This window comes from Drosophila teissieri, chromosome X, assembly GCF_016746235.2.
Source record: "Drosophila teissieri strain GT53w chromosome X, Prin_Dtei_1.1, whole genome shotgun sequence".
NCBI lineage: Eukaryota > Metazoa > Arthropoda > Insecta > Diptera > Drosophilidae > Drosophila > Drosophila teissieri.
The window spans coordinates 4,553,174-4,572,514 of NC_053034.1; the positions used below are offsets into that span (position 1 = coordinate 4,553,174).

General features: G+C 47.3%; 7 protein-coding genes across 7 annotated transcripts; 3 read left to right on the forward strand and 4 right to left on the reverse strand.

Moving 5' to 3' along the window:
• The first annotated feature begins 314 nt into the window (after nucleotides 1-314).
• On the forward strand, nucleotides 315-2,902 carry LOC122623860 (tRNA (cytosine(34)-C(5))-methyltransferase). Its single transcript, XM_043803222.1, has 3 exons — nucleotides 315-497; nucleotides 578-2,402; nucleotides 2,458-2,902. The coding sequence occupies exons 1-3, from the start codon at nucleotides 438-440 to the stop codon at nucleotides 2,802-2,804; spliced, it is 2,232 nt and encodes a 743-aa protein (XP_043659157.1). The 5' UTR covers nucleotides 315-437; the 3' UTR covers nucleotides 2,805-2,902.
• Nucleotides 2,903-3,292: 390 nt separating this feature from the next.
• On the reverse strand, nucleotides 3,293-7,990 carry LOC122623861 (thymosin beta). The gene is made up of 4 exons (XM_043803223.1): nucleotides 7,824-7,990; nucleotides 4,068-4,203; nucleotides 3,890-4,003; nucleotides 3,293-3,758 (listed from the first exon to the last, which is right to left on the reverse strand). Exons 2-4 carry the CDS (start codon nucleotides 4,201-4,203, stop codon nucleotides 3,619-3,621), a joined length of 390 nt encoding a protein of 129 aa, XP_043659158.1. The 5' UTR covers nucleotides 7,824-7,990; the 3' UTR covers nucleotides 3,293-3,618.
• Nucleotides 7,991-8,261: 271 nt separating this feature from the next.
• LOC122624287 (beta-1,3-galactosyltransferase brn) lies at nucleotides 8,262-9,533 on the reverse strand. The gene has a single exon (XM_043803782.1). It carries the CDS (start codon nucleotides 9,500-9,502, stop codon nucleotides 8,519-8,521), a length of 984 nt encoding a protein of 327 aa, XP_043659717.1. The 5' UTR covers nucleotides 9,503-9,533; the 3' UTR covers nucleotides 8,262-8,518.
• Nucleotides 9,534-9,791: 258 nt separating this feature from the next.
• LOC122623897 (DNA repair protein complementing XP-A cells homolog) lies at nucleotides 9,792-11,062 on the forward strand. Its single transcript, XM_043803268.1, has 2 exons — nucleotides 9,792-10,046; nucleotides 10,116-11,062. Exons 1-2 carry the CDS (start codon nucleotides 9,889-9,891, stop codon nucleotides 10,846-10,848), a joined length of 891 nt encoding a protein of 296 aa, XP_043659203.1. The 5' UTR covers nucleotides 9,792-9,888; the 3' UTR covers nucleotides 10,849-11,062.
• A 123-nt stretch (nucleotides 11,063-11,185) lies between these two features.
• Nucleotides 11,186-11,776, reverse strand: LOC122624059. Its single transcript, XM_043803489.1, has one exon. The coding sequence runs from the start codon at nucleotides 11,774-11,776 to the stop codon at nucleotides 11,186-11,188; it is 591 nt and encodes a 196-aa protein (XP_043659424.1).
• A 377-nt stretch (nucleotides 11,777-12,153) lies between these two features.
• On the reverse strand, nucleotides 12,154-13,149 carry LOC122624607. Its single transcript, XM_043804248.1, has one exon. The coding sequence runs from the start codon at nucleotides 13,041-13,043 to the stop codon at nucleotides 12,387-12,389; it is 657 nt and encodes a 218-aa protein (XP_043660183.1). The 5' UTR covers nucleotides 13,044-13,149; the 3' UTR covers nucleotides 12,154-12,386.
• Nucleotides 13,150-13,363: 214 nt separating this feature from the next.
• Nucleotides 13,364-16,501, forward strand: LOC122623419 (cap-specific mRNA (nucleoside-2'-O-)-methyltransferase 1). The gene is made up of 2 exons (XM_043802574.1): nucleotides 13,364-14,394; nucleotides 14,514-16,501. Exons 1-2 carry the CDS (start codon nucleotides 13,746-13,748, stop codon nucleotides 16,229-16,231), a joined length of 2,367 nt encoding a protein of 788 aa, XP_043658509.1. The 5' UTR covers nucleotides 13,364-13,745; the 3' UTR covers nucleotides 16,232-16,501.
• Nucleotides 16,502-19,341: the final 2,840 nt, after the last annotated feature.

Genomic DNA, 19,341 nt, shown 5'->3' on the forward strand with positions numbered 1-19,341 from the left:
TCTTTGCATGGCACAATATTTGTAAACAGCTAATTCTTTCTTGTTTTTAGAAAAATAAAATTAGTTGTTTGACTTTATTTATCGATAGTTAGGAAACCAGTTTGTAGATGGCAGCGCTGAATTATTTTGGCGCTAAAAATTTCAGTAATGCCGTTGAATCTAAACTTCCAAAATACGTCAAATGTTTACACCAACTACATGGGACGGAAGCTAATTACTGTAAAAAGTAATTCACCAGGTGTTTAATACTTTTTAAATAACATGTTACATATTCCCTGCCAAGCTCCAACTGTCCGGCAACGCTCAGCCATCAGTGTTGCCAGTTAGCCGGCGAACACGTTTTATTTATTCGTTTCGTTTGGAAAATATATTAAAGTTTGCTTGATTTTTTTTGTAACTATTCAGTTGATTTAATAGCTTGGGCTTGATATTGATAAATGGGTCGAAACAAGAAACAAAACCCCTTTGCGGCCCGCAAACGTCAAAAGCGGGAGAACGTGAGTCACCTAAATTCGAAAGGAGTAGCACTCCACGTTTTTGGATTGTATTGTTATATATGTTATATTTATATTTATAGGGTCCCGAGCGCCCCGATCGTCGGGCCCTGCCGTATGAGGAGATCAAAAGGGATAATGCCTTCTTCATAAAGTACTACCACCTGCAGAAGATCTGCGCCAGCGAGGAGGAGTGGTCGCAGTTCCTCGAATCCATCAGGGACAACCTGCCCACTACTTTCCGTGTGACAGGATTCAAGGACGAGGCCAAGGCCCTGCTTTCTATTATTGAGACGCAGCTATTCACCGAGTATGTGAGGGCGGTGGCCGAGCTGCACCAGAAGGCGCCCGAGGATGTGGAACGTCCGCTCTGCCTGCCCTGGTATCCAAACGGGCTGGCCTACCAGCTTCACCTCACCCGAAAGGACATTCGACGCTCGGAGCCGCTATACCGGCTGCACAACTTTCTTATTGTGGAGACCACAGCGGGTGGAATCAGCCGGCAGGAGGCGGTGTCCATGATCCCGCCGATTGTCCTGGATGTACGACCCACAGACAAAGTTCTGGACATGTGTGCCGCGCCAGGTTCGAAGACAGCCCAGCTCATAGAGGCTCTTCACGCTGCTCCCGAAGAGCACAAGATTCCACCCGGCTTCGTCCTGGCCAACGACGTGGACAACAACCGCTGCTACATGCTGGTTCACCAGGCCAAGCGTCTTAACTCGCCCTGCCTGTTGGTGACCAACCACGACAGCAGTGTCTTTCCCAATCTCCTGACCACAAAGCCTGACGGCTCAAAGGCGATCCTTAAGTTTGATAAGATCCTGTGCGATGTACCCTGCTCCGGCGACGGCACACTGCGCAAGAATCCAGACATTTGGCTCAAGTGGAACTTGGCACAGGCCTACAACCTTCACGGCATTCAGTACCGGATCGTGCGCCGAGGCGCTGAAATGCTGGAGGTTGGCGGTCGTCTGGTGTACTCCACCTGCTCATTGAATCCCATCGAGAACGAGGCGGTGCTGCAGCGCATTATCAAGGATGCTGACGGTGCCTTAGAGCTGGTAGATGCGGGGCACTTGGTGCCAGGTCTTAAGTACAACCCAGGCATGACTGACTGGAAGCTGGCCACCAAGGAGGTGGACCAGATCTTTACCAAGTTCGATGAGGTGCCTGAAAGCCTGCACACCATCATACGGCCCGGTATGTTCCCGCTGCCGGCCGACGAGATGGCCAAGATCGGGTTGGACAAGTGCCTTCGGGTGTTGCCGCATCTCCAGGACAGCGGCGGCTTCTTTGTAGCCGTCTTGGAGAAGCGGCGTCAGCTAAGCTTCGAGAAGAACGATGTGGTGGAGCTGGTGCAGCTGAACGAGAAGGCCAAGCAGCCTGCAGCTGAGCCGCAATTGGATGAGGAGGGCAAGCCTGTCGAGGAGAAGTCCGTCCCGTGGGGACCGCAGCGAAAAAAGCGACGTTTGCATGGCTACAAGGAAGATCCGTATGTGTTCTTTGGCGAAAATGATCCTGACTACGAGGCTATCAAGGAGTTCTACCAGCTGGACGAATCCCTTAGCCAACGATGCCTTCTAACGCGTTGCATCACGGAGAAAAAGAAGAACATCTATTACTGCTCCGACCCCATCCGCGATTTGGTGCTCAACAACGAAAACAACATCAAAATCATTAACACGGGCGTGAAGACATTCGTGCGCTGCGAGAACAGGCACACGGTGCATCCCTTCCGATTGGCCCAGGAGGGTCTCCAGACCTCCAATGCTTTCATGGGCGCCAACAGGAGAATCCAAGTGGAGCGGGAGGACCTGGTGATGATGCTCAATTGCACCGATCCCACGCAGCCACCGTCGACTCACGAACTGAAGAAGGAAACCCAGGAGCGTTGCAAGGAATTGGGTAAGTTCGGTCGGTTCTTATGCTCTGACGGTTAGCTTATGGTATTCCATTTCAGGAGTGGGCAGCTGCATCCTCAAGTACGTGGACGAGAGGTTTACGTTGTACACGGTGGGCTGGCGCGGCACCTCCAGTCTGCGCGCCTATGTTCACAAGGACGAGACCATCCACATTCTGCGGCTGCTGGGCGCCGATCTCAGCAAGTTTGAGACCAACAAGTACGAGGACGCGAGAGTAGCGGCTGCTGCTGCAGCAGACGCTGAAGCCGGCAAGAGTGGTGAGGCCGAAGCCGATTCCTCGGGCGAGGGTGCCGCCGCGGAGTCCACATCCTCTGTCAGTGTCCCAGAGGCCGCCCAGACAACAAGCACACCCATGGACACCGAAGAGGTGACCACGAGAAGTTAGTGTTTATCGAGAGTAGCTACGAAATCTAGCATTTAAGCGGACCAGTTAATTACTACGAATCAAAAGTATATAAACATCCCCAAAGTGGGCAATTTCAACAATTTGTGTTATTATTTTAAAGGTTTTCCTCCCCACAGAAAGCGAAAGTCGGTGCAGTTTTAGTACGTTTTTGTTATAAAATGTTACATTTACGTTTTTATTTTTCCCAGTATAAATATATCGTATGTAAAGTATATAAAAAAAAGTTCATTAAAAAATTACACATACTCTTTATATAGATGCTTTTCTACCGTATTTCTTTTTGTTTTTCTGTTTTATACGCTTCATACGTTTTTCGTGTCTTTTAAAAAGTATTTCTCATATATTTGCTGTCTTTTTTTGTGTAAATGTTCTGAGTGAGTTGGCTGTCGTATTGCTTTGTATCTGCGTTTTATCTTTCCTCTGATGATGTGTGTGTCGTGTGTTTTGAAAACATTTATGCACAAATATATGGGATAGACGAATGTTTATTTTATGTTAATTACGCTGTAGGAATGAGACTGGCTCTCTTGCTTGTTAATACAAAAAATATATATATATAAAAATATTGCAAAAAAAAAAAGGACAACCGAAATACGATAATAGTAAAATACTTTTGCTATCACGCGCATGCGCAGCGGTTCAAATAACTTGGTAGCAGTTGAAAATTGAGAGGGAATAGCTTTATACGTATAAAGAGTGAGATGCGGCGAGTCGAAAAAGAGAGATGGGGTGACTGAGGATCGGATCGGATCTCAGATCTCGGATCGGAGTTGACCACATTGGAGCCCCCATTTTAAGCCTGCTTCTCGGCCTCGATCACCTCCTTGGTGGGCAGCACGTTCTTCTCGTTGGTCTCGGTGTGCTTCAACTTTTTCGCATCAAAGTTCTCGATGCCGGCGATGAACTGATTCTTCTCCTTCTCCTGCTCGATGGCTGCAATTTGAGTTGAGAGGTTGAGAAATGGAGAAATAACAGCACAATTATAGAGCCTGCATTGGCCATCTAAGGCAGGCCGCCTTATATGGCCAGACCATATGCCATATACTAGATGGCCTACAACGCACCTTCCTTATCGGGCAACGGGTTCTTCTCGTTGGTCTCCGTGTGCTTCAAGTTGTTCTGATTGAAAGCGGTGATACCCTCGAAGATCGACTGCTGGGTCTTCTCGGCAGCCACATCTGTGAGCCGGGGGATTAGATTTCTGTTTTCATGGTTTCGGCCGTTCACCAACAGCCAACTCACCTTCGGCGGTGGGAAGAATGATCTTCTCCTGAGTGCTGGCGTTCTTCAGTTTGTCCTGGTTGAATCCCTCCAACTGGCTTTTCAGGTTCTCGGCCACCTTGGGCAGATCCTTGAGTGCTGGTGCTGGGGCGGCCATCTGAACAAGAAGTTTTTTGGTGAATCTTAAATTACTTGTCTTGATACTAAACGTATCTTTTCATTGGGATTATATCTTGTTCTTGTACTCGTAGCTTTAATTGCTGATCGATCACTTGTTAAGATCTTCGTTTTAGTTTGCTGACACACCCAATTGATTTGGGAATTGTGATAGTGGTTTCACCTTAGATAACAAAGTCTTAGGCACGAATTTATAAAAAATATTGATTTCAAACAGTACACAAGAAAATTGAAATTAAAGAATACAATAGCTCAACCACAAAAAAATATCACTGGCAGTTAGATAAGAGCTACTTTGTTCATACTCATACCGGTCTCCCTTTGATATAAACATTCAGTACGAATAGTCATAAAACCAATATATGATTCGTAGGTATGTATAAAACAACATAGCAATGGCTACAAGCTGTTAGCTTATTGACAGTGGAAGAGCAAAAGAATTTCCAATTTAAACATTTCCAATTATAAACAAATCCAATTGGAGCCAAGCCGGAAGAGGATATCGATGTTATCGGTGAGTAAGAGGAAGCCAACTTTCCGATTGACGATTTGTTGTTCTTCACTGTTTGCTTTTGTTGATACTGTGTTGCGCCTTAATAAATAATTCATTTTCTTTAAACAGAAACGTAATATCTCTTTGTTGACCGTTGATTTCTCAAGCGATAGCCATGTGGAGAAATGTGGGGCGATAACGATGACTCAAAACCACAAACACACACAGGCTCAGCAAGGACGAGTCATACAAGTGTGTGTCCCTATCAGAAGGAGAGGGAAAGAGAAAGAAAGCGCAGCGGAGAGAGCGAGGAGTTCAGCGAACCTTTCCAACTGGAAACAGATTAAGACTCCAATTCGCTTTGCTGCTGTTCTTGGCCTTTGTTTTTTAGCACTGACATTCTTATCAGAAGACATGTGTACTTGGTCGAGCGGTTAAACTGCATTTTATCACGTTTATTTTTAGTTGCGAAATTCGAGTGTGCGTGCCACATAGCATGCCCCCCGAGTTCCAATCAGAGTTGCGCCGGACAAAGAATCCTCTTTGTGCACCGATATCTTATTGGTATCAAGTCATCAGTCGGATTGGGACTGCAATGCAGTCGATTGAACAGCTGCGCTGAAATGCAATCGGTACAAGGGCAGCGACCGCACCAAAAGCAAAACGGAGAAGCAGAGAAAAGGCATCGCGAATCTATATTTATTTATTTGCACATTTATGGCCATAAATGGTCGGAAAGCTGCGCCTCAAGCGGCTGGCCAATCACGTTGATTGACTAACTGACTAACGGCCGCCGATTTTCCCTCCCTCCCTACTTCCACTACCCCTGGCTCACAAGCGTATCGTAGTCCGCTTGGTTCATGCAGCACTTTTATCACGAATGTATACCTGACTAGCTGCAATTCCACAAACATTTCTTACTACGATACAAATACTCTGACCAGTTCAAAAATCTATTGATTTGCTGTATTTAACTGATGATTAATTTAACATTATTTGGTTCGCTAATCTTTGTTCTGATAATGCCAATAAATTGGCCACAATTCTTTATCGGTACCAAAATAACAGCGGTGAGCCAATAATGAGAAAACGGCAACTGAACAATAAAGAATATCTGCTCTAGGAATTATGTTTGCACATTCTTTTCAATGTGTAACTCATTGGGGGATTATGGTTGTTTGATTGCGGTAACTGAACGGCAAGCTTTATAGCTTTTATAAATTATCTTCGTAGTGATCTTCGCATCATATATTGTATAAACTTGAGTTTCTATTTGAGGACATAGTGGGATGTAGTATCGATCTCAACGATCAGTTTGAATTTCGATTAATTGGTCATCGTGTAAACGACGAGTGTCGTATTAGTCAGCTCCTTGCACCGAACAAAGGAGAGGCCACTAAGCAACAAAAACAACAACATCACCAATAACGACAACTTCGCATGCATACATACAAAGTGGGAGTAATGGCGATTCGGGGCGGTGAGGAGGTGATTTTTATGGGGGGGGGGCAATGAAGTTCGCCGTGAATCAACTTCCAACTTCGAAATATGGTCGTCCCGCTTAAAAGCCGCTGATGAATCATCGCACATTGCATACATAAAGACATACATAGATACGTACATATGTTTGTTGGTGGATTTATCGTTGCCCACACAGCTGTGCTTCTTCTTCGCCTGGCTTTGTAAGCTTTTCTTTTGCTTTCTTTCTTTCTTCCTGTTTTGGTTAATTCTCTTACAGATATAAATATGTATATCTTTTGGCTCTTTTCGGGGGTGTGAGTGAGACGGCGCCAAGAGACCGTTAAAAACAAAAGACACAGAAATTGTTTTGGGAATAAGAATACGAATATGCACATACGTACATACATAACAGACATATGTATGTAAAATAAAATGAGTCAAAGCCGCTGATGCGTGGCAACCAGCCGACGAACGGAGTGCAAAAAGGAGGCGAGAAGAAAGGGTGGAGAGAGCGCAAAGAAAAGGAGCTGGAGAGATGGGGAAATGAGAAATGACAGACACGTCCGCTTTACATTTACACCCTCATCTCCTGCAGAAATGCACAAGTGTGTGCGACTAGACAGAGACAGAGTTAGAGAGGGGGAGAGTCAGAGCGAAAGGGAGGCGCAATCGGCGACTTGCAATGAATTTTAAGCACTTTGTTGTTGTGCACATTATATACACATTTTATGCAGGCGGCTGCGTTTAGTCATATATTCAATTTCAAAATCGCTGGATATTGGATATCCAAGTGACACAGCACCACGCCCAGCAAAATTCGCAACTTGCAAGCACACACGTCGAACAGCCGAGGTCGCACAGATAGTGACTTCATCCTTATGAAATGTGCATATGCTCTTTCCCAGTTAATTTTTCATTGGTATTCAAGTAATTGCAAGAAATGTATTCTCTAATTCAATAGATTTTGCTGTACTTTAGAGAACTTCAACTATTATCAACACCTATTTAATAATTCAAAGTCCTTTAACTAATTACTTCTATATTTCGAAAAGACTCAAATTTGAACATATTTTTGCTTTTCGCCAAATGCACTAAATAAATTTATTTGCAAGACATAGTGTCACTTTTTTTGTGGTGTCCACTGTGGGGGAGGATATTGGGCAGTAACAACACATGCGCCCCGCCCAAGCACGCACACACATGCACATGCATACACACATCGGAAAGCAGACGGCGAAAAAAGAAGTGAAAAATGCCGGCCGGCACTCACACACACACGCGCAAATCTGAAGTTTAAGCCACACAAGAAATAATAAAAAAAAAAAAAAATAGTCAACAAAAGGGGCGACGACAAAAGCGCTTCAACAGCTGCAGAAAAGAGTTACAAAGTAGAAGAAAAGAAATGGAAACGAGGAGAAAGAGCAAAAAGTAACGGACTAGACCAGCACAATAAATATTTATAACAAATCCGCTGCCATTTTTGCAATCAATGAAGAAGCGCAGTCAATAAAAACCAGTTAAGATCCCCTTTTACCACTGTCTCTTCGCCATGGATAAGGAAACTACCGGCAATGCCCCATCGAAAATCGACAAAAACCGACCAAATTCGAAGTTACAATTTGCGTGGAGTGCGAAATGGAACTCACCTTGGTTTGGTTTTTGGCGTTGGTTTTTTGGATTGGCAAAGTGGATTACTAAGCTGGGATGCTGGCGGGGTCGGCCTTATATATATCTCTATGTATAGCTGTACACTTGGCGAAGCTTAGCCCTCGATGGTCGCGAAGCGGATCTCTTGACGTCACAAATTTAATACTGGCGCTCGGCGCTGACCGCCGCTTTTTATACGGCGGCGATAGTATCGCGGTTTTGTTTCTGCGTTGTTTTTGCTGGGCGAATGCGCGGTCACACTGGGCTTGGTTGGTAATATTTTAGCTTGGTCACATTGGAAATTAAGCCCTTGTCATCTAGCGGAGACACGAACCCCATGTAGCGGATACAACTGCCAAATTAGAGCGCGTAATTTTGATTTTGAGTTCTTTATTCGCTTTCTTATGTTAATCAACTTTATATTGCATCAAAAGTTATCCGACATTTGCACATAATCTTTATAAATATGAATTGATGTTAACTCACAATAAATCAACTGTTTTATCATTATGCTTACAATTAAAATGAATTACTCTTGGAATCTTGCACTATTACCACCAGCTGCTTAGTTTAAAGTCTCACTGAACGGTTGAGGTATTATCTGCTCCTCCTAATATACTTTATAAGGCTGTTGTATAGGTGTTGACTCGTTCGTATATACAATCTCCAACGGTCTTCAGTCCTGTCCTTGCTGCTACGCGTAGTTGGCAGAGCGGCACTCGTTCCACACCCGAGTCATCTCCTCGGGATCTCCGAACTCATGCGAGGCTATCACCGAACTGTAGCTGTCCGGTCCCTTGTACGCCGGCCGATGGAAGCGGAAGTCTTCGCAGTGTTGGAGGGGAATTCCCGCTTTCAAGGCCACGATGCCCAGATAAACGTCGTCGAACCGGAAGAGGGGCAGGTGGACGCTGGCGGCGTACAGCTGACGGAGTGCCTTCCGCGACAGCATGAACGCCCCGGCGGTCACATACGGTGGCCAGCGATCGAAGGGGTATTCCTCCAGCGAAACGTACCACTTGCTGAATTTGTGACGCAGCGGTGATGTCTGGAAGACGTGTCCTGCGAATAGCACCTCCGGCTGGTGGCTCTGACGCCCCCTGCCCAAAAACTTGAGCACGTTCTTGGCCGAAACATAGTAGTCGTCGTCCACGAAGAGGTAGAATTCGCTGCGATTGAACTGCTCGCTGGCCCAGCGCATTCCCAGCATGGTTTTCAGCGTGTTGTTGAAGTAGGCGTCCGTGAAGTCCGCCTGCAGAATGTCGCCGTGCTCCCGGGACTCCCAGGCTACGTCTTTTTCGCTCTCCTGGGCCGTGCCCAGCAGGAACACTCGTCGCAGATGGACGTCTGAGAAGCGACCCTCGTAGCCCCACGTCCGGCGGATGGCCTCCCGCCGCTGGGAGTTACCCACGGCGCTCTTGATGAGCAGCGTGAGCCGCGCAGGCTGGTCAGCTGGCACTTCCGCCGTGAAAGAGGGCACTCGCAGGTAGGAGAACTTTTCTAGTCCAGAGGATTTGGATCCAGATCCGGATGCGGCGTCATCGTCCAACGGGTATTGGAAGTGCCGTTCGAAGTCCAGCTCGTGCAGGTGGGTCAGCAGCCCGCAGTAGTCCACCAGGAGGATGAGGGGCAGCACCAGGAGGCACCGCAGCAGCAGTTTGCGGTGTTTACTTTGCATTGCGACCAAAATAAAAACAAATCCACCAGTGTGACCGTGACGTGGAGAAAATACCGAACGCCCACCCTTGGTACAGCCCATTTAAAAATGAACTAATTCCAAAAGCATTCAAATTGCTTCTTCAAATGCTTCTAATCTGAAGGCCCATTTTAGAGTTCGATGAATTTGAAATTTTGTGAAATTGATATAAATTTAAAATAAAATTTGGTTTTCTTAAATTTTCCGCCAATAACGGCTTTGCTCCGCGTAAAGTCTGGCATCACTGTTAAATCGGCTTTGAACTTGATGCTCTTCCGTGGAATGTCAAATCGGCAAGAAGAAGCATTTCATAAACAAAATATCTGAGAACTTTGCGCTCACTAAATACAAAAGCTGGTGAAATCGAAATGTCTGCGGAGGTGTCTACCGATGAAGCTGCTCCGCCGGCGGAGAAGAAGTCCAAGCTGACCAATGCACAGAAGGCGAGGATCGAAAGGAACCTGGCCAAGGCGCAGAAATTGCGGGAGGCCAAGTTGGTTTTGCATCCATTTAAGGACCTGGCCAGGTGGGCTATCTATTATGCCATATCTCCGAGAGATTATACCTAACCCGCAGCTCGTCTAATCCCCGACAGCAATAAGGAGGGCGGCTCCCATCCGGAGGCGACCCTCAGCCAGGGAAGCTCTGTGATCAAGGTGCAGGGAACCAAGTACATAGACTCTGGCGGGGGTTTCCTGCTTGAACAGCCTGTTCTGCCCACGGCCTCGGGTACAGCGGGTCTGAATAAGTCGGGGGAGGAGGCCCCTCCTATCCTGGACGACGCCATTGCCATACCCGTGCAGTACGAGGAGTGCCTGGAGTGCGGGGACATGTTCGCCGACTCCTATTTGTTCAACAACTTCGGGCACTCGGTGTGCGACAAGTGCCGGGACAAGGACGAACGCTACGCCCTGATTACGCGGACTGAGGCCAAGGCCGAGTACTTGCTGAAGGACTGCGACTTCGACAAGCGGGAGCCCAAGCTGCGGTACATAAGCCGCAAGAATCCGCACAACGTGCGTTGGGGCGAGATGAAGCTGTATCTCCATCTGCAGATCCACCAGCGCGCACTGGAGGTCTGGGGCAGCGAGGAAGAGCTGGTGCGCCAGCACGAGTCGCGAGAGGACAAGCGGGAGGAGGGAAAGGCGCGCAAGTACAACAAGAAGATGAAGCAACTGCGCATGGAGGTGCGCAGCAGCATCTACACCAAGAAGACGCACGAAATTCACGAGCACGAGTTCGGGCCGGACACCTACAACGAGGAGGAGGACACCTACACCCACACCTGCCTCACCTGTCCGTACAGCGAGACCTACGAGAAGATGTAGGCGGATGTGGTGAGCATCCAGCTGCGAGCCTACAAGCGCTGCCGAATCAAGAATGGAACTGAAGCCATTGAAAACATGAAAACATTTTTTTTTCCCCATCTTAAGCCCCCTACTTACAAACCATTATTACTTTAAAAAACTAGTTAAGTGAAAATAAGTGAGATCTGTAATTGAAGTACACACAAATGCGCATGAATCAAGTGCTAAAAATGAATTTGAATTTAGTTAAAAATACAATATTCTGCTGCATTCCCGTGGAGAATCGAAATACACATTGAAGTGTAAATGATTTCCCAGACAACTACACGCTTATATTGATTTTGGTTTTGAAATTGGGCTAAACGGCTCCAAAGTGCGTGCAGTTGGTATCCCCTTTGGTCCGCCAGCTGTCGGTCAACACATTTCGGCGCTCGGCCAAGCGGGAGATTCCGTTGAACACCAAGTCGACGGCCATGTTGGCCATGTTGAGATCGGCGCCGACGAACATGTCTTCCAGATGATCGTAGAACGACTTGAGCCGGCGATCCAGACGCTCTCTGGGCGTCATCTGCATGGCTTCCTCGTCCGGCAGCTCGCGGTAATCCTTATTAACCGCCAACTCCTGCTCCTTGAAAATGGCCTCCGGCTGCTTCTCGAAACTCATCTCCGTGATCATCTGCCTGAGCATCTTAAACGTGTACACTTTGTTGGGTATGTTCAATATCATCCGGTTTTCGCGTTTGGCGGGGCTGGCTTTCGGAGCTCGGAACTGAGTCAATCTATCATTAGTATGCCACTCCCCACCGAAATCGTAAATGAAGCGCAAGTTTTCCACCATCGAATTCCTCTCCAGCCCGTTGGCGACCAGTGCCTCGTCGGACAACTGAAACGTGTCTTGCAGACCCACTCTATCTTGTCTCGCCAATGGAATCTCCGTCAGCCAGGACATTTTTGTGCTATACAGGAATTTCAAACCAGCTGTTTCAATTTTCTAAACGTGGGATCAGTACGACGCTAGTTGTGTGTTTCCCTGAAATTTCGGACTGCCTAGTGGAGGTCTTTCCCAAAGGCTACTAATGGGCAAAAATGGAATCCTGATTTTTTGATACAAAATAATCCGTTTTTTTTCAATAACAATTGAAATAATTATCCAAAAGTGAAGTGTGATACCTCGTTGAATTCGTAATAAAATTCCCCATCGTTCTGTATTCCAGCCTGGAAACTTCAATTTTTTGCCATTTTTCGCAAAAAGTGATGATGGTACCCCTTATCAAAAATGCGAAAATTTGTTAAAAAACGGATTTCCGAAAATCTGCAGAACAGTGATGGGGTAAGTTAGATCTGTTTATTAGCTTTACAAAACTGCAATAATATTGTCTTTGCGACTTTTTTTGGCCAAGAAATTAGGATTTTGCTGTACAAAAACCCACATTATTACCAAATAAAATGTGTATGTATGTTTCTACATTTTTTAATGGTCAAGCAAGCTTTATCTTAAAATTTGTTCTAATAACAGTATACCGTGGGAAGTTGTCCCTTCTTCGGAGTGAGGAAAAAATTTAACTAAAAAACAGAAATTCGGTCGATAATCCTGCACTTGACATTGCACTTTCTAGGTAGGAATTTGTTTCTGGGATGAGGCCACCGCTCTGCCACTTGCGGCGCCTGTTCAAACGGAGGATGCCCTGCACCACCAAGTCGATGGCCATGTTGCGATCGCCGCAGACGAACATGTTGTCCAGGTGGTCGTAGAAGGACTCCAGGCGGCGACGCAGACAATCCTTGGGCGGAAGCAGATAGACCTTCTCGTCATGGTAGTCCGCATCGAACTGCAACTGCTGCTCGCTGAAGATGGACGCCGGGTCCTTCTCGAAACTCATGACCTTAACCAACTTGTTGAGCAAGTGAAATTTGTACACCTTCTTAGGTTTGTACTCCATATGCTGCAGCTCTTTGTGTAACTCCCACTCCGAGAGGCTGGAAGGCGGTGCGGCTTTGTTCTCCTTTTGCCAAATCTGCGAAAGCTCGTGCAAATGACGATAGTCATCGATTAGGGAGCTTCTCTCCAGGTCCACGGAGGCCAGCTCCTCGTCCGTCAGCTTATCGATCTTGTAGAGATGCTCAAGTTCCTCATCATTCAGCTGGCAAATCCCGGAGAACTTTAGTTTCCGCGACTGTGGATTTGGTTTGATCTCTTCACCCGTCTGCCCGTCCATTATGGTGGTACACTAATATTACAATATTCAATCTGGGTTTTCAGCCCGGGAATTTAAGCTAAACTTGTGAGAAATAGTTGTCTGCTCTGTAGAAATCTAACTCAAAGTCTCCTTTGGTCAGTGCAACCCACATTTTAAGAGATTACAATTAAATCAAAATTGGTTGATGAAATAATAAATTCAACTTTTGAATTGCCCGCGGAAAGTATTTTTCTGGTATATTTCACTGCATTTCGCTTCGGTATTTATAACCATTCGGCGTACCTCTTCAAGAACAACCATGTTATCGATAACACGAAGCGTTATTTGGCTGGACTTATCGCACCTATCGAGTCAGCTGCAGCTGAAAATTAGACCAAAAAGTTCTTCTAAATGTGCTTAAATCAGAATCACGGTTGACAAACACTTTCCGGAACGCAGTCTTAACCATCTAGATGCCCGATCCGGGGGCGGGAACGGCAAAGAACACTGCTGAAGTGTAATAACCAGGCTGTGGAATCTACAAGGAATCGACACCGTTGTCCAAATTTCTTTGTAAACAAATAACTCGGCACTGGAAGAAATGTCCTATTAATTAACTGAGGCTCTTTAGCTGATTTAATTGTTATTGTATATAATCAATTAATAGGCTGCAGAAACTAGAGCAGCATCCCGCCTCCTGAAACCGCAGATCACAAATCAGATTCCATCGCCGCGTGCAAGATGGACGAACCTTCGGACGATGAGAACTCGGAGCCCACGCCCAAGAAGATCAAGCGGGAATGGGTGAAGAGCTACTCGAACAAGGCCATGGAGATGATGAAAAAGATGGGCTACGAGAATGACAAGGGCTTAGGAAAGAGCAACCAGGGTCGCCTGGAGCCCATCATCGCCGTGCAGCAGGATGGGCGCCGTGGCTTTGGCCTCAAGCTGGACACCGTCCAGTCCTCGGCTGGCCAATGGGATCCTGCCTGCGAGGAGCTCGAGATACCCGAACCGGTGCTTTGGCTGCACAATCCTGGCAGTCGTGCAGACGCATACAGCCTCGATCAGCTGATGGGACATGTGGTCACCGGTGAGAAGAAGTTAACGCTCGACGGAGAAACACGCTACTGCGAGCCAGCCATCCTGCATCACATCATCAATGCCAAAACCGTATTCGATGATCTCAACGACAGCGAGAAACGGCGGGCGAGATCCAGATGCAATCCGTTCGAGACAATCCGCAGCTCCATCTTTCTTAACCGCGCCGCCGTCAAGATGGCCAACATCGACTCGATGTGCGACTTCATGTTCACCAATCCCCGTGACCCCGCTGGCGAGTCCCTGGTGGCTCCCGACGAGCTCCTCTACTTCACGGATATGTGTGCAGGTGATTACCTTGCGTTTCGCTTCACTTTCCAAATGTTGATTTCCATTAACATAAATACTTCATTCTCAATAAACTCGATTTATAGTAATAACCTTGATCTCCTTTCTGTTGTTGCACAGGCCCTGGCGGCTTCTCCGAGTACGTGTTGTTTCGCAAGTCTTGGGAGGCCAAAGGATTTGGCTTCACGCTGCGTGGCGCGAACGACTTTAAGCTGGAAAAGTTCTTCGCTGCTTCGCCGGAGTCCTTCGACACGTTCTACGGCGTAAAGGAAGATGGCAACATCTTCGATGAAAGCAACCAGGATTCGCTGAACGAGTATATCCGCATGCATACGCCCCAGGGGGTTCACTTTGCCATGGCAGACGGCGGCTTTTCGGTGGAAGGTCAGGAGAACATCCAGGAGATCCTGTCCAAGCAGCTGTACCTCTGTCAGTTCCTCACCGCGCTGAAGATTCTGCGACCGAATGGCAACTTCGTGTGCAAGGTGTTTGACCTGTTCACACCGTTTAGTGTGGGCCTGGTCTATCTGATGTACAAGTGCTTCCACCAGATTGCCATCATCAAGCCAAACAGCAGCCGGCCGGCAAATTCGGAGCGCTACCTGGTCTGCAAGTACAAACGTTCGGACGCGGAAACGGCGGGCATCATAGCTTATCTGAATACGGTCAACCTGATGCTGTCCGATGAGTCGCAACTGGAGGAGAACGACGTGCTGGAGATCTTTGATGCCAACGAGCTGGCCGAGGATGAGGACTTTCTGCGTTACATTATCGATTCAAATAACGCCATTGGCAAGAAGCAGATCGTCGGCTTGCGCAAGATAGCAGCATTCGCACAGAATTTGGAGCTGAAGGAGACCAAGCAGTCGGAGGTGCGGCAGGAGTGCCTGAAGCGATGGGGACTTCCGGATAAACTTCGCCAGGCACCGGAGATCAAGCCAACGGACAGGCTGCTCGATGAACTCCTGGCCGATTGGGGGAACGAACGCAGCTGGCTGAGTGTGCCGGCCACCGAGATGAGCGGCGTGGCCAGTCTCAATACGGCCGTTAAGAACGTGGCGGACTGGTATTTTGTGCCCGTGGGACGCGAGGAGACGAACATCAATGCGTGCAGTCTGTTCTTGTGCAAATCCCGGGGCAACTTGCTGCGCTACACGGAGCATAAAAAGTGGGAGCTGGTGGAGACCGCCTTTGAGGTGCAGCCGCGCTCGATCTTCTTCGGCCAGATTGTGTACGAGTTCTACGGCGAGGGCAGGACCATTCAGCGAGTGGCTGCCCTGCACATCATCGATGGCATCTGCCTGGGTGGCATCGACATCCGCAGACGGTCGTTCCGCGAGCGCGTCAGCATGTGCGATAAGTTTGCCAGGAGTCTAAACAAGCCGTACCGCAAGGAGCGCACTTTTGGTGCGCTGCGCAGCAAGCCCTTCTTTCGGCTGCAGGATATGGGCAGTTTCTTTGCGGACATGAGGCATTATGTGCTAAAGGATAACTCGCAGAGGTTCGGATACGCGCTCGATGACAAGAAGTTCTTTGTCCCGGGCGGCATAATGATGTTCTGCGACCTGACCAAAAACTATGTGTCCGCGCACTCGCGGTCACGGGGTCAGCTGTACTACTTCAACGTGAAGAATAAGGAGGCGTACTACAAGGATCAGATACCCAGCAAGAAGGCTAACGAGATCTTCGCCTCGTTCCGGTGCAGCTTCTCGTACCGCCTGCTCTGGAAGTGGACGGACCTGCGCCAGGTGGAGGAGCTGGCCACCGAGGACAATCCAAAGATCCTGTTCCGCAGCGACTTCGTTAAGTTCATCGCGGACAAGCTGGGCCACAGCTAGGCCAACACAACTTAGCCATAAGTTTAACTTTACATACGCATACGTGTTTTTTTTTAACTTACCCCGCATGCCTAGGATTTATCTGGAGGTTTTACAACGGATCCCTGCATTTTACTTATTCGACTTAAGTATTCGACGATTGGGTGGGTGTCCGCAGGAACTGAATCATATATATTTTTTTTCGACCATCACTACTAACTATATTCGTACAACATACACGCGTATGAGCAAAGTGTGCAACTGTTTTATTTTCTAAAAGATCTTACCAAACTTGCACCGTCTTTCATTTTGACCGGGTTCTTCTGGGTCTAGCTAAGCAATGGCACTCTTTGCCACTTCTAACAGTAAGAATTCAAATTTCGAACACTTCCTATTCCAATTGAGCAAGTTTAAATGTGGTGTTGGATTGAATTGACCCACACTATTAGATATAAGATATAATTAATTAAAAGAAATATGATTGATATAAGGGCAACACTTTCCTTGCGTTACTTGCGTTGAATATTTGCGGAAATCTTCAATGGCCCACCACCACCACCTCTTTTCAGCGGGAGTTGTCAGCGGCAGAAAGTTGCATTCACAGGTCCTTGCAGCTTAATTAATCACCCGATAAATGGCCGGAGAGCGGACTTCTGGGGACCTGGGTGTGCGGATTCCGCAGTGTTTGCAGTTGGACAAAAAAGCAAATTGCTGGCCGTACTTGTGCAATTCACGCCACACAGCACAGTTACACATTGCCGAAAGGGAAGCTGGGTGGTGAGGGGCCCGGGATTCAAGGATTCCAGGGGTCAGGGGCATGCGGCATGGGGCATGGGGCATTTGGCATGGGGCATGGGGAAAATGCCACTGACATGCGCCAGTAATTAACGTCCCATTTTGGGTTAGATTACCCATGAATAATTGCGAATAGCGTTGGTCGCGCCCGGCGCACAGCGAGAAACCCCAAAATCAATTGTCAATATATAATTAATTGAAGATATAGAATGATAAATAAAAATCGAATTTAAAGATATTTAAAAGCACTTAAGCTTATTGAATTGCGTAATGTTCAATTTGCTTCCTTGCCAAGTGAATTTAAATTGGTAAGACGGCTTACCAACTGAATAGCTCGAAGATTTCTATACAAATGTTAGGTCTTGGGTGTATTTTTCGCTGTGCAACATTCTGTCCACGACATCTGATAGTTAGGTGCAACAGCCTTGGAGCAATGGAATCCGATCGACGCGGAGATTGGGATTTGGCACTGGGATTGGGTGCGCAACTGCACCAGATTGATGATGGTCGGCTGAGGATGGCCACCTCCCTGCCATCCTTGCCGGCCGTAAACCCAACCTGATCCCACTTCATCCCCGTTTTCCATGCGAGGAGTGAGTGTTTTGGAGACTGAAAACTTTGCTAATTGCTTTTTGGCCACGGCTACGATGACGATGGCCTCGAACTACGTACACACATATATATATAAAGCTGTTGACGACGAATCCGGCAACGGGCCACAGTTACAGCATCCGAAAAATAGTAGTTATCCATTTGCAGTTTAGCTGACTTGCACACTGGACCTTGAGTGTCCAAAACTGTCCAAATGATACTGGTATTGTTCAGCGGAGTGAGAGCACACAAATTATAGTTCAAAATATAAAATGTAATATAAACTTGAACTCAAAAAGTGCTAGAATACCTTGTAGTTGGTAAAATATATACAATATAAACTAACTTGTAATGGAGAAAGGCATGGAAATCGGTTAGCGAGCAGTGTAGTTGGTCATGCCACGTCCAGAAAATCTGCTGTTTTTGTTGTGCACTTAATTGTGCTTTTTTGGCTGGGCCTACGTTTGCCGACTCAGCAGAGAATTAATTACACACACTCGACTCTACTCCATGCCACTCCATGCCATGCCACTCCATGCCCCTCCACTCCACTCCGCTCCATCGTGATCCACTGCGATCCGCACCATGCCGCCCGGACATTTGATAGTTTCGCACTTGTGCGCTTTATAAATTTTGCACTTGGCCTGCTGCGAGCATCTTCAGTTGTCAAAACAAATTTTTGCAACTGAGCCATTCATTTGTTACGAAACCCCGGAGACCTTCCCCCCGTCCGGGGCAACGGAAGTCCCCGGAGGGCAGCACATGAGACCCGGGTTAGGGATTCTGGATGCGGGACTTTGGATGCGGGTTTCGGGACTGACCGCTGCCCAAATGCAAATGTCATTTTGTGGTCGTTCGAATGAATAAACGAAATTAAATGCAAAGAATTGGGCAGCCGAAAAGAGTTTGACTGGCAGGCAGAAGTCCAAGTGGAAGTCCAAGTAAGGATGGCCCTGACAAAGGAGTTCGGGGAGTTCAGCCCCGCCCTCTGGTAAGCCATGTGGGACCTCCTCTGATTGACAGGCACCGGAATCGAACCGGAAGCCAGCTATTGAATCGATATGAAAGATTACCGCACCGCACCCTCTCGTCTGGTCAAAAAATGTCGTTGCTTGGACAAAATATAATCAAACAAATGGAACCGGCAAGTGATGTTATGCTTACGAATATGACACTCACTGCTGTCTCAAGGAAAGGGAAGAATTATTTTGGTGGCAATTTGTTTACTGGATGATGATCAGCTCCATTGTCAGCAATTTCATGGGAGCCAAAAGTTGCGGAGCGTTTCCCAAGCTTCTCGGCTTCTAAATGTTGCTCAGATTACTCCGTAGTAATGGTTCGATATTTTCGCTACACCTCCACCTCCACCTCCTCTTTTAAGGATTTGTTCTTATATAAGCAAAGTACACTAATTTCCCCCAGCTGATCTCTCGACCGCGTTGATTGAGGTCATTTGCCAGCGTAAACGTGTGAGTCGCTTCGAATTAAGAGTCCTTCGCTTGCCAGGACACAGACACAGAAGCCAAAGTGGTTGGGTGGTGCGGAGCACACATTCGATTAGCAGAGGCCCGAAACTCGATGAGTTTTATTAGTAAATAATGGCAAATCATTTGCCAGTTGACACTTGCTGAATGGCCAAGAGGCTGGAGGTGGTCGAAGGATATCTGGGGGGTGATGGCGAGGTCCTTAGCCTCGTAAGGGAATGTCACTGGCAGGGCAGAGTCAAGGAGCAGGATGCGAGGTCC